At 36.3% G+C, this 16,208-nt stretch overlaps 2 protein-coding genes across 2 annotated transcripts in view; one reads left to right on the top strand and one right to left on the bottom strand.

Moving 5' to 3' along the window:
* The window catches only part of tmem72 (transmembrane protein 72), a 122,484-nt gene that overhangs the window by 63,853 nt on the left and 42,423 nt on the right, over positions 1–16,208 (top strand). Inside the window, exons 2-3 of the mRNA XM_073873361.1 lie at positions 14,085–14,255; positions 14,452–14,605. The gene's annotated coding sequence lies outside the window, so the exon portion shown is untranslated. The remainder of the gene's footprint in view (positions 1–14,084; positions 14,256–14,451; positions 14,606–16,208) is intronic.
* Positions 498–5,570, bottom strand: cxcl12a (chemokine (C-X-C motif) ligand 12a (stromal cell-derived factor 1)). Its single transcript, XM_073873355.1, has 3 exons — positions 5,300–5,570; positions 3,410–3,524; positions 498–588 (listed from the first exon to the last, which is right to left on the bottom strand). The coding sequence occupies exons 1-3, from the start codon at positions 5,421–5,423 to the stop codon at positions 498–500; spliced, it is 330 nt and encodes a 109-aa protein (XP_073729456.1). The 5' UTR covers positions 5,424–5,570.

Raw genomic sequence — 16,208 nt, 5'->3', positions numbered from 1 at the left:
ATGCCCCCTCAACGAGTGTGCACGACAATCTGGCAGCTGGCGGTAAAATGAAAGACGATGCCGACTGATTCCTTGATCTAATATATCGAGTTCAGATGTGGGAACATGTCTTTTTTCTCATGATTCAGTACAACGAAAGCTTTGATTTTTGTTTTGTTTAGACATTCGTGATAACAATCAGCTGATTAACTATTAAGGCAGGGCCACAAAGCCTGGACATGTTTTGCATTAGCCAGGCAGTAGCTGGTATTCTACAAATAAGAGAAGTAGTATACTCAATCTGATTTTATCACTGCTACATTTATAATGCAATGCATCATTTATATTTTGGTAAATGATTGAGCAATTTGCATACCTAGAAGAGACTCTGAGAGACTCTGTATGGCCATATTTAGTATAAAATAAGTGCATTAAACAACAATGCTATCAACTAAGATTTAGCTCACATGTAAACAAGTCTGTTTATACAGCAAACCATTCTATTTGTCAATTTCTGCTTACTTGTTCAGGGCATTTTTTAGGTACTGCTGCAGCCACTTGGTCTCTGGGTTGATGCACACTTCCTTGTTGTTCTTCAGTTTGGCAATGGAATTGAAAAAAAGTTTTCATTTTGTTTTACACACTAAAGAAACAAATTTCATTGTATAAATCATATATTATGGACTTATATAAGTAGCCAATTAATACTGAAGTATAAACCAACAAGGCCCCATTGTGAACAGATTTTGAACGCATTACAATAGAAACTGCATACTCAGCATCAACCATACAATAGTAAAATAGTTCAGCATTCAAGCTCAGTCAAGCAGTTTGTTCTCGGTCACTCCTCTCTCTAGTAAGTGATATCCCACTGCACTCATCACCCCAAGCTTTTTTTCTTTTAGCATCTGTGTTCCCGTTTCCCCTACAGGTCTTAACAGATTGTCAGATTGTTATCACACTTTCTCTTGTAGCTCCTAGCAGTGAGATTAGATTATAGGTGTCTTGTTAACACAGGTGAACCATTTGTTTTTATTTGCCTACTCTCTAAGTTGTACACTTGTGGTTATGGGCACAAGCAAAAAAGCGTCATTAAGCTCTTTTTCAATGCGATGTAAAACTAAACTAAGTTTGAAATCAATTAAACTGTAAAAAAAGAAAAAGGCATTTAGGCGCACACAAATGGGTGATTCTTGTGAAATTAGACTTATGAGGTGTCATGAAATATTTTGATAAAAAAGTAAATGCAAAGTAAGAGTATCAAAGTAACTAGTACTATTTGCACATGATTTCAAATGACATCATACAAGCTAATTTAGTTTTTTTCCACATTTAAGGGGATAATTTTCATTACCGCAACGTGTCCATGACTGGATTTGGGTTCTTTGACATGGAAATATTTATAATTAAAAAATCTAAAAAATAAAAAGCTTCAGTGCATGTTATAATATAAACATTTACATTAAAGAAACATGTGGTATTTGGTGATCATTGGTAAATGTAGATACAATAATAAGGAATATAAATGTGTCAAAAAAAATTCTCATCCTGTTGGAAGGGACATCATTGACTGTGACACTCAAGGTAAGCGGTTCTTATTTTTTCTCTCTGGATAAAATTTAAATTTTGTTTGTCAAAGTACCTAGACAACTTTTTAGTTCTCATTACCGAAACATGAGTTTGTAAATGCATATATTTAATGTAATATCATGTTGCGGTGATGATAATTTTTGATAATGATAATCTAATAAATGTAAATAATTTTATATGAAATATTTTTTAAATCCTCTAGAAATAATGGTTATATTATGTTCAGACCTTAATATTATATGTGCAAATAAAAAAATTGCCTTCAATGGCTTTTTAAAGTTTAAAATTCTGATGCTGGATACGCATTTCATGAGAATGGACACTGGATTTCGTGAGAATCACCCAAATATACACTGAAGTACTCAAGATGCTCTTTGAAATATTCACAGATCATGCTGGGATAACATGAATCTAAAACATAACTTGAGTGCACGATGTATTACCAAATAATAATCTGAAATTTGTTATTAGCTCAATTAAACATTCCTGTTTGCTATGCAAATTATATAATTTTAATGAAATTATCATTTACAAAAATGCTGTATTAAAGCATTTTCACTATAAAGTGTATATATGTTTCATTTACCTCTACATGACCTTTTTGTAGAAAACTATTTTCAAGTAGGAATTATCAGCCTATACAAGATCAAAATGCTTACACCATGTTGAGTAATCTCTTTAAAGCCACGGCTTCTGGCATACTTTAAAGTTCCTGTCATCATTTAGACGTCGCACACTTAAACGGCCCACTAACCCTGCAGCTGTAAGTTGTTGACCTCATAATCCAATGAGCATTAGGTCCCTAAAGAAGCCACCGAGAATGCCACTTCACTTTAAAAATGCAGGATGTACACATCTGATTAAAACTTGAAGAGATAATCTTGGCTTTAAAGTTGGCATCCATATCTGTATCATTAACGTAATCAATGCTTATCTTCACAGATACCCTCTAATTTGGTTAGTTCACTCTTTTGAAGCACGAGCAGCGCTTTATCAGGGCCTGGCATTTGTTGCTCTATCTAGATCTAGTCAGCAGGAGTTTGAGAAGGTCTGGACTGCAAACAGCAGGTAGTAATTACTTCACAGCAAGCCAAGGCCAACAGCAAACACCGGTAGATAGTGTTACCAGCATCACTCATCAATGCAGATTTGGTGTATCAAGAGCTCTTGAGCTTTGGCATTCAGAGTCTGATGTGCTCTCGAGGGTTTTTGCTATGTCCATCGTTAGTCAAATGTCTGCGAGTATGAACAGCTGTTTTATCTCGCTGACCTTTTGACACAGTCTGACTTTTAGTCCATTGTGAACAGTTATGGTGTGGAAAATAAGTGATGTTTGACACAACCCTGACATATTATGCTGATGTACTGACTGTGGTCCCATTAATCTTTGCTAAAAAGTCCAAATAAAGCATTTTGAACTGACGCCTGTTTTGAAGACATCGCTCAGCGTAGTTAAAAACACAAGGAGGATCATTCTCACCAGCATGGAGGGGTATTGAGTGTGACTTAGCACATCATTCAAACCCTTTACATGTGTGAGAAAGAGTTTAAAGAGGAACTCTTTTGGACCCCCAAGATGTTGTTTTCCTGTACAAAATACAAATGCACCCAAGCTTAAAGGTCCTACCCCCTCCTATAGCATTTCCCCATAGATGTGTACAATAGTGAGAGCCTGTCCAATAGCATAATGCCAATTCCTGCCCCATTCAGTGTCCCTCCAGTGTTCGGAGATTGATGGGCTGAAGTGATGTGTTTCTGGGTCAGCCGCACACCTCATCAGAGAAAGCTGCTGAAAGATCGGTTAGCATTTTGGAGAAAGTGTATAACAGATACTCACATGACTTGGAAGGGGCAATTGGGTGTGTGGAGGAACTTGAGCTCGCGAATGCTTCTCTGAGGGACTGTGTTGACTGTGGAGCGGCACCAGCACCTCTCAACCAGGCTGATGGGCTTGGCTGGAGAGAAAATAAGATTGAGTTTAGCTGTTGGCATGATTCCTTTAGTTTACCGGACAGTGGATTAAATCATCATGATTTATTATGTTTGATAATGCAAAACATTTTCTGTTCTGTGCTTCGATCCTGACCTCACAGGATGCTTGACTAAAAGTGAAACTTAAATTATTGAGTCTATTCAGGATCTATTATGTAGTCGTTGCTTTGTAAATTCACTATTGCGAAACTCTTTGAAAACATCCAGCAGGATTTTCAGACACACTACACTTTAAAATAAAAGAGCTAAAAAGGGTTCTTTGCAGAGATGGCATGAGAAAAAAAATTTGGATACCCAAAAAACCTTGCAGTGAAAGGTTCTTAAAAGAATTTTTTTTTACATTTTATAGTCTGAAGAACCTTTTTCAACTACAAATAACTTTTTGACACAATATGGTTCTGTGGATGTCAATGGTTCTTTATAGAGCCACACAGCCCCCCCCCCAAAAAAACTTTTAGGAACCTATTTTAGGAGAGTAATGGTGCATGTGCTTCTATTGGCTATTGTCAAACACTAGATTTTTACATTTTAAATATCATTAAAACAAGATGTTGGAAGAATAAGACAGTAAAATCCACAAACTTAATATTTTTTGTAATGTATTTCATACAGTAATATTATCTAATAGCTATAATATTGACCCACTTACAGCTACAATCAATAAGTTTATAAGATATGGTATTGATTAATGGATAAACATGCATCCACATTTAAGCAATTAAAGCAAATAAGATGAATGAGAGATGTCTCATGCACCAATAAACATATTTTCAAATAATTTAAATGTCTAGAAGTATGCAATTCTATAGCGCATGATGGCAAACGTACAAGCATGATCGTGCACATAAATCAAGCTATTTTGTTTCAAGTCATCAAGCGGATTATTGCTCAAGTCAATTTGCCCCAAACCTGCTACGCGCGCAAGGAAACGGAGACTTCACAGCTCGTGCAGCCTTTACATTGAAGACTGCGCACGTACGCAAATCCTTTAACGGACATTGCCCACTCACAAGACTGCAGAGGTGTGAAGTACCTGCGACTTAACGGAGCTCTATCCACGTTAGTCCACTCGTAAAATGCTAATGACATCTCTAGTAATCTGTTCTCATTGTCATGCAAACGCGCGAGCCGTAGATAGAGCCGCGCGCTCTTGCACGATTGATGTAGGCTGGCGCTATCTATGAGCTTTTGTTTTATCCTCTCATTTGTGGATAATTACGGGAAAACAAAGCGGGAGACAAATACACACATTAATCAACGCCGTGGTCGTGAGATTTCTGCTCTTCTGACCGCATGGTGCGTGTCAGTCTCCTGTGTTATCACTTAAAAAGGTGAAACATGACGAAGGGTGCATTTATGACTCAAGGTCAATTTGAAAATCAATGCGTGTAAATAAGCAACATTGAAAACTTTTACTGGTTACGAAACAAGCTGTTATACAACAATGAAAAGAATAAAAAAACTGGACCGTAATATGCGTTTTCTTAAGACATCTCTCACACAGGTGCGCATTACAACATTCCCATGTATCCTATTTGGCACACGCGACTTGTCAACGGGATCGAACGCATACGATTGCGTTGCTAACACGATGCTTTGGCACCCCTGAGTAAACTTTAAAATAGTTGCAATCATTTATTTAAAGCATTGCATCGTCCACAAACAGTCAAAACATGAATTTAAGCGTTACGCACAGAATACAGCAACTGCATAGTAGCTCAATGTAACAAGTACTTACCATTCGAAACGGGGGCATTAATGACGACGGCCATCAAAGCCAATACTACGATCACTTTCATATCCATGTTAGCAGTGTGAAGAAGAGATCCGCACTGTGTAGAATCCAGGAGCAACTGTGACATTCAGCAGGACAACTGCGCCTTCATACACCCCCTACAGCCACCCCCCCCCCACCTTTGAAGGAGAAAGTGGGTGTTCCCACGATGATTTGTCAGCGATTGGCATCACATATATGCTTTACGTTTCTGGTGGTTTGTGTTTTACACGTAATTGCATAAAATTTATGTTATGTATAAAATGCGTTTTAAGGGAACCAACAGAAAAGTTTAAGCATATTTTTCTTTACTACTTTCTTTTTCTATAACATTCCTATAAAATCTCTAAGATTTTATTCAGAATGTAATATTTGATTTTAATATACACACACTACACAAGGAAATGACACACACATAATGTATGTTGTTTATTTATCTACTGTGTGTCATTTTTGAACCGCTGATCCCAGCAGATTATTCACAGAGAGAATCCAGCGCTCTGCATCTGTTTGCTTTTAGTCATGGTAACTTCTAAGCAGGGATTGAATTAGTCCAGTTTATATGAAATCTAACTTTTAGCTTATGTTCATGACGACTGTTTAGAATTGAATGAAATGTATCACTTGTAATAGCAAAATAAGCAAATGGCCGTGGAAAAAATAATTCCACCAATAAATAATCCCTATATCCTCTGTAATGTCTGCAATTGACTTTACCAAGACACCCATGAAGAAACGGAGAAAGTTTGATTGAAAGGGAGAGGGAACAATTAGTTTTATATTGGGCCAGAAGTTTCCACCAAGCCTTCCAGTTAAATCAGAGAGGGGCTATGTTGTCGGGGAGGGGGTGTATTAGTTTGTTTAACAGGACGCAGATGTGCTTTCAGTTTCCAGGGGTGTTTTGTCGTGTTTTACTTCTCCCCTGTAGCAAAACTTCAGAGGAGAAGAGAGAGTTCTCTTGTAACAGGACTCTAAACAGACCAAGCTCACTTGGTGTTACCTGCTGTTTAGTTGGTCATACTTGCCAGTGCACTGTGCAGTGAGATGTACAAGTGTTGGCATATTGTAGTCACATTTACTGGAGACGCTTTAGTGAGCAATCACCAATCCAGATTTTACAAGATGACTGTTGCTGATATATGTTCTGGTTTTAAAGTTTTAAATAGCATGATGGTGATGAGTACATGTTTTTTTTTTTAGATGATCTATACCTTTAAGACGTTCAAACTTACGTTCAGGAGAAACTGGAAGCATTTAGCGCTCATAAAATATGACCTTATTTAGAAGCCCTTAAAGTGTTTGTTTCTATTTTCTTCCCATCATTCTCAGTTTTGGTTACCGAGTATTTAAAAACTTTAATGGCTTTAAAGTCTTTGAATGATCAGCTTTCCTCTCTTCAAAAGCCCAGAGGTGAATGCAGATGTCAATTTACAAGGTGTTACCAGTGGGAGAGTTCACACTCACTCTGAGATCTGCAGGCTCATTCCCAGTTGGTCATGAATAGTGAGGGATTACAGTAAAAAGTTTTTTTTTACTTCCACAGCCAAGGTGAGTTCAAAATTGTGTAATATGAAAATAAGTACATGCCAACGTAACTAGGAAGCATCTGAGGTAGTTCAAATACAAAAGTGTTTGTAATTATAAATTGTTTTATAGAGTTTTCCTGGCCTCTTTTAAAGACACGTCCCTCCCTATGCCCACCTGTGGGTTTATTTGTAGTTGTATATTTTAGTGCATGTAAATCAATCCCAAAACTTACTTTTTAAATCTCCATGTGTAATGTCTGTTCAGTTTAATGGTGCTAAAATGTAAAGATATTGATATGAGGAGATTTAAATTGTTTCGTAATGTGTGTGTGTGTGTGTGTGTGTACGTGGGAATTATCAAGTTGTGGGGGCCAATTGTCCCCACAAAGATAAGAATACCAGTATTTTTTTAACCTATTTGAGATCCTCATGAGGAAACAAGCTTATATATCAAACAGAATGATTTAAAGTAGCAGAAAGGTTTCTGTGATGGTTGGGATTAGGGTTTTGGTTAGGGGAAGGGAATATATATATATATATATATATATATATATATATATATATATATATATATATATATATATATATATATATATATATATATATATATATATATATATATATATATATATATATATATATATATATATATATATATACACACATACATACATACACACACACACATATATATATATATGCGTGTGTGTGCGTGTGTGTGTACCTGGTAATTATCACGTTAAGAAAGGAATACCAGTATTTTTGTGACCTTATGGGGACATTTTGAGGTCCCCACGAGGAAACAAGCTTATAACTCAAACAGAATGATGTTTCTTGAAAATCTAAGGTATCAGAAAGTTTTCTGTGATGGTTGGGGTTAGGGTTTGGGTTAGGGGAAGGGAATAGAGTACCGTTTCATCGGCGCATGTGCGGTGACGCGATAAGCATCTGGTCCGAACTTTACTTCCGGTTTCTGCTTGTTTAATGGTCTGACTAGTTGCTGTAACTGAACTCTTAAAGAAATACCTCGTCACAAATAACAAATGTTTTGGGTTCCTATGTAATCTATGTGTTGTTTATTTTGCTTGTTATAAAAATAAACTACTTTAAAAGACTTTGTTGTTATTTATTCTTCGCAGACTTTACCGGAAGTTACGTGATGACCACAAAAGCCGCGTGTTTATGTTGCTACTGCTGAAACAGTCTATACAGTTTGTACGGTATAAAATGCATTACGTCTATGGAATGTCCCCACAAAACATGGAAACCAGAGTGTGTGTGTGTGTGTGTGCACTGTAAAAAAATTCCTTGTTGCATTTAAATTTTTGAGTTTAACCAACTTAAATTACCAAGTCACTTCAACTTTCTTGACTAGAGAGGAGTTGGTATGAAAAAAAAATAGAGTTGAATGTGCTTAAGTTATTACAACTTTATTGTTTATAATTTAGCAACCGCTAAGTCACAAAAGTTTAAATGACATATTAATTCAAGTTGTTCAAACGTAAGTTCAACAATAAAATTTTAATGTGTGTGCGTTCATGCATGTGTGCGCAAAAGATTTTAAACCTACAATTGCATATTAACAACATTAGTCGTTTTTTAAGGAAATACAACCACAGAAACGTTTAAGCAGATTTAAGATATTAGTTTGTTTAGTCCTCTGGACTGGTTTATAGCCATGTGCTTGCAAAGCAGATGGATTTGCTTTGTGATGGTAATATGCTGGTTAACAGTATGATTCAAAGCTCATGAGGAATGAAGTGGTTTTACTGAAGTGGATCACCAGACTGTACTCTCCAAATACCTTTACTGAAATGTGCTGTTAACAAACAATTTATTTTTTATAAAAAAAGATTGCAAAAAAAGATTGCAAAAATGGTCTTAAACACTGCATCAGACATATCATAAGAGTACCTAAAGAGTTCATAATAGTACATCAGAGGTATAAAGATACATATTTGTTCCAAATATTTAGATATCTGTACCTATATGGTACATATTAGGACCTTTTCAAAGGGTGACAGCTTTGGGCCATTTTTCTTGCAGTGAGGGTGCATTTATTCAAACAATGTTTCTGAGTCTACTACTGACAAACATTTTATCTCTTTAAGAATTCAAGTAAAATTAAAAATCATCTTAAACACTGCATGCATTTATTCAGTAACCAATTACTTACAAGAGAGCATTTCAAAGCCATGAAATCAGAATATTCATTAAGTAATTCTGGATTAAAGCTCATTAACCCTTTTGATTATCTTCAGGCTGTAATGAGAAAAGTTAAATTTACATGAGGTGTCAGATCATCTTAAGATCTTGCCCTGCTGTGGTCGCCCCCCACTTGGGTGACGTTGTGGAGCACCCCTGAGTTAAGTAAACACGAGGCCAACAGGGGAAACCAAAGGTGTTATCAAAAACACAAGAAGAGCCTTCTGCGGTCTGAATCCAGCCCTGTCGACTCTATGCCCCCTGTATGTCTGCGGAGTGATGGTGTTCATCAACCCAGACATACAAACCACCAATGCAACAATATCTGCTTGCATTCAACAATGTGACAGAGATCGCCAGTGTGGGTCTCATAACTTCTCGTCATTCGAATTCACACACAGTCGAATGTGAATGGCAATGAATGGAAGTCAAAAGAGTACAAAGTCTAGTGTGACGCTCTTTAAATCTGGCATAAAATTCTCTGTTTAAAACTTGTCATGACAAACCCATTAAAAGTACAACAATGTTTCAACCCGTGATCCCAGGAGACCCATAGAAGCAAAACATCTGATGTTAAATCATCCAGAGCGGTTCTTATATAATCTCCGCAGATATATATTGGAGATAGAGTGTGTGTGTCCCACGATTTTCTCCTATTATGTTGATAATGAGTCACAGGACAGTCTCATGAATGGATTCTCGGTTGGGTGCCTCTGCACTGTTTGGCCTGTACATCTCACACAGTTCTCTGACTGTCAAACTCAGATGGAAATGAGGGGCTGGCTGCAAATATGCTCCTCCTGAGTGACATTTGATGACCCAGAAACACAGATTGCTGATGGTTAACAGCAGGATTTGGTCACAGGAATCACATGAGGCTTCATCTGGAGGTGTAACTTTAATGTGAGATTTTAGTTGTGAAGGGAATTATAACAAAAATGCATGATGGGCAAACAGTCAGAAGAATTTTTTATTGTTTAGATGTTACTCATTTAAGGCTTAGGAGAATCTTTGGAGATTTAAATTGTTTCAATTGTCTTAGATTTAGTTTTCCCTAAATTCCACAGTAGGAATGAAAATACACACAATTGGAACAATTGGTACACAGTGTGTTTATAAAATGAACGCATTAGGGTGATTCTCACGAAATTATACTTATGAGGTGTCATGAAACATTTTGATAAAAAAGTAAATGCTATCAAAATAAGAAGCATACAGTTACAAACATCTCTTCATGTATACTATTTTGCACATGACTTCAAATGACATCATACAAACCAATTTTTTTTCACATTTAAGGGAAAAATTGTCATTACCGCAACGTGTCCATGGCTGGATTTGGGTTCTTTGACATGGAAATATTTATAATTAAAACATCTAAAAAATACTATAAACATTTACAATAGAGAAACATGTGGTGTTTGGTGATCATTGGTAAATGTAGAGACAATAATAAGGAATATAAATGTGTTCAAGGCCAATTTTCTCATCCTCCGCAACAATTTTCAATCTTTGTTTAAGCCATCAAGGAACTAACATTTTCAATTAAAATTGTTGGAAGGGACATAGTTGACTGTGACACTCAAGATGGCTACCAGGTAAGCAGTATGTATATGTATATATGTATTTATTTATTTAATGTAATATCATGTTGCGATAATGATCATTTTTGATAATGATAATTTAACAAATTAAATAACTCTATAGAAAATATTTTTTAAATCATCTAAAAATAATAGTAGTAAGTTCAGACTTTAATCTTATATATGCAAAAAACAAAATTGGCTTCAAGGGCTTTTTAAAAATTGTGATGCTGGACACCTTCTAAATCTGGATTTTTGAGGACGTTTGAGTTCATTTCCTTTATGAGGGACACATTTTAAGGGAATTTAAGTGTAGAGTATACAAGAAGATGCAGAGTATTACAATCTTTTTCAGTAAGAGCTGAAGACATAAGCCATTATTTGATCTAAATGGTTTTCTCAGTGATGTCTTGGAGAGACAATATCTGATTTGTAATGTTTCTTTTCCATGAGTATTTTCTTTTTCTCTCATTCACCTAATCTGTCACTTTTCCTCTTCTTTCTATGGTTTTATAGGATTAAGTAGATCCTGTTATGTCTTCAGTCGCCAGTTGGCTTTGTATAGCGGTAGAGACGTTGTGTGGGACTCTGTGTGTGACATCTGCTATTGCTATTTGTGCAAAGCAAAAAAATCGCATTACATTCCTCTTTGTCTCTGGCTCTATGGCAACTACACTTGATGATGCTTCACACGTATTTACTTATCTCACAGCTAGTGATTTTGTGTCGACAATTATCCAGGACACATAAGAGAGTGAACTTCTTAAAAGTTTTCTCTTCAATTGGACCTATATGTGGAGCAGATGAAAAATTTATTTTTATTAAAGCAACACTATGTAGTTTTTTTACCTTTAAATAATGTCTCTAAAATTATTTCAGTGATAGAACAACTTTTAACTGGACAAATTGTACTGTTGCTGCAACCCGAGCAGCCTCCTAGCTGCTACAAGCACACTCTGAAAGTGTCGGTGGAGGGTAGGAAACACAGCCCCGCCCCTCCCCCTGCCAGCAGAAGAATGTCTGATACCAGACACTGTTGCACTTTTCAACCACATGGGGGAGCTGTAAGTCATTTTTACATGGAAACTACATAGTGTTGCTTTAAAAAAACAAATAAACCACCCCATAAACTTTGCTTTTGCTTAAGGCTAAGGTATATTTTTCCAATGTTAAGTTTTTTTCTTCCATTCCAGTTTAACATTCAGAGAAAACCATATGTAAGCTATTTTCAGTTTAATTTCCCACCGTGTAAATACAGGGTTGATAAAAACCTGCTCAAGGCACCAACATTGGCTCATTTGGGGCGGGGCTGTTCGCTCTGAAAATGCTGGGTTATTTTCAACCCAGTGTTGGGTCAAAATTAACCCCAAATTTTTATAACTTATATAACCAACAATATAGGCGGAAAAACCCAGCATAGGTTAAAGGTTAAAGTTTGTCCCTTTAGACCCAATGCTTGGTTGAAAATAGCCAAACATTTTTTAAAGTGTTTGGCCAATTTATAATAAATTAGAGGGGGTTTTGGGAAAGCTGTAAAAAAAGTATTATTTTTGCAGTTGCATTTGGTGATGCTGGTGCTGAGCACTGTAGCTTTAAAATTTTTTAGCTATAAATTTAGCTGTAAATCTGACAGTGTGCATGTATTAGAGTAACCCCTCTTTCAATAGATGTAATCTGAATGTAATTTAGGCAGTATGCGCATTAAGGGGTAGCGGGAAGCATCGTCCCACAGGACACAGCATACGGTCTAAAATCGGCATGTAGCGCATTAAACCACGACCGCAGACATGACGATGAAGGTTTGAGGAGACGAATGTCATACAGAGTAACAGAATGGAGGGTCTTTGTAAAACAGATGAACGCTGTGTTTTTTCAATGTATTTCTTCCTCATTGATGGCCAAAGTAGTGAGATATTGTTTCTTGGCTGCGGTCTGTGATTCACTGAGGAAATTTCATCTGTCCTCAGATTTAAGTATCAATAATAAAGATTTTATGACTTTGAAACAGATTTGTTATCAATTTGTTATTGGGGCCAATCTGCCTCTCAAGTGTTTTGTGTTGGAAACATATATTTGATCTCTCTTTGAACCAGTGGATTTTTTAAAATCTCCAAACTAGCAATGTAATAATTTAGGTTTACGTAAATTGTTTTGGCACGATGATTCTATCGTCATTGTTCACATTCTGTCTTTGCTTTAAACAAGCTTGTGGTAAGATGCTAATGAAAACATGCAGGGCTCCCACCATTATCCCAGTAAATATTGTTTTCAGACATTGCTCAATCTAAGGCAATGTCTAGGGCGCTTTTATCAAATGATTTGTTTATTGAAAAAAGCCCCACGTCCTGTTATTACAGAGTTGTCAAGGTTAAGTGAAGCCGTAGGATCTGTGAAGATCAATCTGAAGGTTCAGATCCACTGCCAACATTATATAACCGTATTGCACAATTCATGAAAGTAAGCAAAGTTTGGAGAAGCTTATATGACATAACTTTCCAAATCCCAAATTTAATCCACATTTTCTGTTGTATAATGTTTTTTTTTGTAGGTACAGTATATTTGTATACGCTTTAAAGTATATTTATTGGCAACCCAGTTACTAATCTGCAGCTCCACGCTTTGGTTGGCTGGTAATTGTTTCTGGAGGGATCTATGGAGAAAACTCTGGGGTTGGTCCATTAGTTGAGCTCAGTTTTCTTTTAATGCTCAATGCATTTGCTACACTTTACTAAAAAACATGACAAACCTGTCCCGCACCCTTGGAGCATGTGCCCTGCGCTGAGATTTACTGTTTGCTATAATCGTTCACAACTGTTCAACCATACTCAGATGGCCGTCTGAATAATAAATCTTGAATACGATACAAACGTACACAGTCAGAAACCAACATCAAACAGACCAAAATGGCATAATAGTCTTCGATTTCTTTGTTGGATCAGATTTTGTTGCTTGGCCAAATTCCTCCTGTCGTTATTTGGTGGCCTAATATTTCTCTGAAAAGGTTTTATTTATTTTTACATTAAATGAAAACTGCATATTTACCCAGATGCATGAAACAACTTCCAGAATTTTCTTTCTTAGTGTTATGTTTATTAAGCATAATACAATTTTCATGATAAAAGTACAGATAAAATGTTTAGCCGAAGATGTTTAGTCAACATTTTAACAAGCATGTGGAACGACATACCAGTGTGGTCTAGAAGACTCCGAATGGCTGAACATATTTTGAAAGTGAGGCCCTTCGAGTCACAGATTAGGTCCACATGCAGGACTCATCCTGGGGTGAGGAAACCATTGAGGTATCGAACCCAACGGGGGGCATTTCTGCTCCTCATTGTGGCTCTAAAGTGGCAAGGGACCAGCCGGCTGTGCCTTTGTGTTTGCCCCTTTACCTCTTCTGTTGTATCACAAAGTTTTTCCTGCTTTGACCACCAGTTGGGCCAATCAACAGATGGAGCAGAACCACACGAAAAATAGCAAGAGCCTTTCACTGCTGACACAGAGAAAGCATCAATTCTTCACTTGATGATGAAGACAATGCAGTGCACCGTTAGTTCTCGACATCAGTAACCCATGGGAAGACCTGGAAATCCTGAATTCTGATTGGTTTGTTAAAACAAAAAGCCTTCAAAGAAAAAGCCTTTACTGTAAATTAACCTTTTAAGAACTTTTAACAAAACATTTATTGTTTACATTTAAATGTATACCTTTTTAACTTAAGGCATATTGTTAATTAAAAAAGTATTTTTTCAGGTTTGCCAAACATCCTAATATGTTGTTCATTTGTATTTTTTGTATTAAGTGATTGGCCAACATTGAGGGCTGGTGATGAATTAGAATTCCTGAAAAAGCTTGAATTTTGGCAGAGCCGTCCGAGAACCGGGCACCTGGCCTATAAAGAAACTTAAAGCTTTGATGTTTTGTCTCTATTTTAAGTTTAAAAACCAACAATGGAGGTAAGCAAATCTTTTTTCTTGTTAACGGCATTGTTTTGGTATCGGAAAAATATACGTATAGGTTCTCAGAAAGTTTTTAGAGGAAGGTTATTATAATGGCAAACTATATAAAAAGGCTCATTGAAAATTTGGTTTTAGTGTTGTAAGGCAGGATTTTGTCAGTCTGATGACAGCAGCAGTCAGCGCAGTCAGCAGGTTATGGACACTCAGTGGGGTGTGAGAGTATTTTGTGGGAATAGATCAGAGAAGAAGGATATCTTGCACACATCAATCAACGGCACCAAACCCAGAGGGCAGGCCTGCCTGCAGAGAGAACATTGATTTGTCCATTTCACTGAAACCTTCACTAAAGTGAACTGGTGTATCCTGTTTAATGGGAAAAAAGATCCTAATTTTTCTCTAAATTAACCCTTGTTGAGGCCATTTTTTAGCCTTAATTTGGCCACAACTTTCTCCGTGTTTCAGCAAATGGAATGATTTTTGGGTGACAAATTTTATATTGACATATTAAGAGAAAATGCTTTGACATTTTTCAAAATCTCAACAACGTGGGCAAATTTACTACCCTTTCGGGTTGTTTGGGTACAAAAAAGCCACTAAATAAACAGCTGTAAAATTTATCAGTTTAATTCTTTTTTAATTTTCTTTGCATAAATCTGTTAATCAACCTCAGTACTGATGAAAACTACAAAATGTTAACAAAAATCCAGGATTTTAACTCTTTAATTGCCTAGTTCATAAGTGATGTCACTGATTTGTGAAAAATAAACACACACAAAATAGATTTTTAAAATAAAAAGTGATTGTGGACTGGATTTTATTCCTTTTTACAGTCTTGGGGATGAAAAAGATTAGTGAAAACATTGTCTTTCATGCATTTTTAGTTTTTGTGCAGCATCAGATTTTATTTTCTTCTCCCTAATTAGTTGTTCGTGGGCTTTTTTGCCCCATTGACTTCCATTATAACAACAGTGTTTGATTGCAAAGCCATGACATCAAATAATCATGCATTCTTGATTGTTGGTGGTTTTTCCTTTTGCTAAGAGGTAAAATGTTTTCATTTTTACTGTTGATCACATGTGGCACCATTAAAATCTGGGAATTTGTTTAAACATTTATGCAAAAGAAAAACTGAAAAAAAATTCACAGCCTTTTAATTTAGTGCCTTTTTTGGATACGAACAACCCGAAAGGGTAGTGAATTAGAACATCCCTCAAGGGTTGGGGATCCCCTAATGTTAGTACCCACTTAGAAGTGTTTAATCCATCTCAAGACCCAACAAAATATTTTGAAATGGAAGTATTGGGAGAAACAAAAGTTTGCTTTTAAAGAACTGAAGCATTTTTAGTAAGTCAGACCGCTTACTTTAAGCTCTTACATCTAATATAGTTTTGATTACATTCTGATATACAGCACTGCTCACCATCAAGGCACTCACTGAATAATGTTGACACAGGAAAAGAATACAAGCTGCAGTCTTACTCATTCATAAATATTAGGCTTCTCCGATAGAGCGGACAAGTTTGTTTTGTCACTGAAACTTAAAACCACAAATGTGCCTCGGGCCGAACAAGAAATCTTCCTTAAAAAGTTCCCCCTGACT

This window comes from Misgurnus anguillicaudatus, chromosome 11 (assembly GCF_027580225.2).
Source record: "Misgurnus anguillicaudatus chromosome 11, ASM2758022v2, whole genome shotgun sequence".
In the NCBI taxonomy this organism is placed as follows: Eukaryota; Metazoa; Chordata; class Actinopteri; order Cypriniformes; family Cobitidae; genus Misgurnus; species Misgurnus anguillicaudatus.
This window is presented reverse-complemented; position numbering and strand designations above follow the sequence as displayed.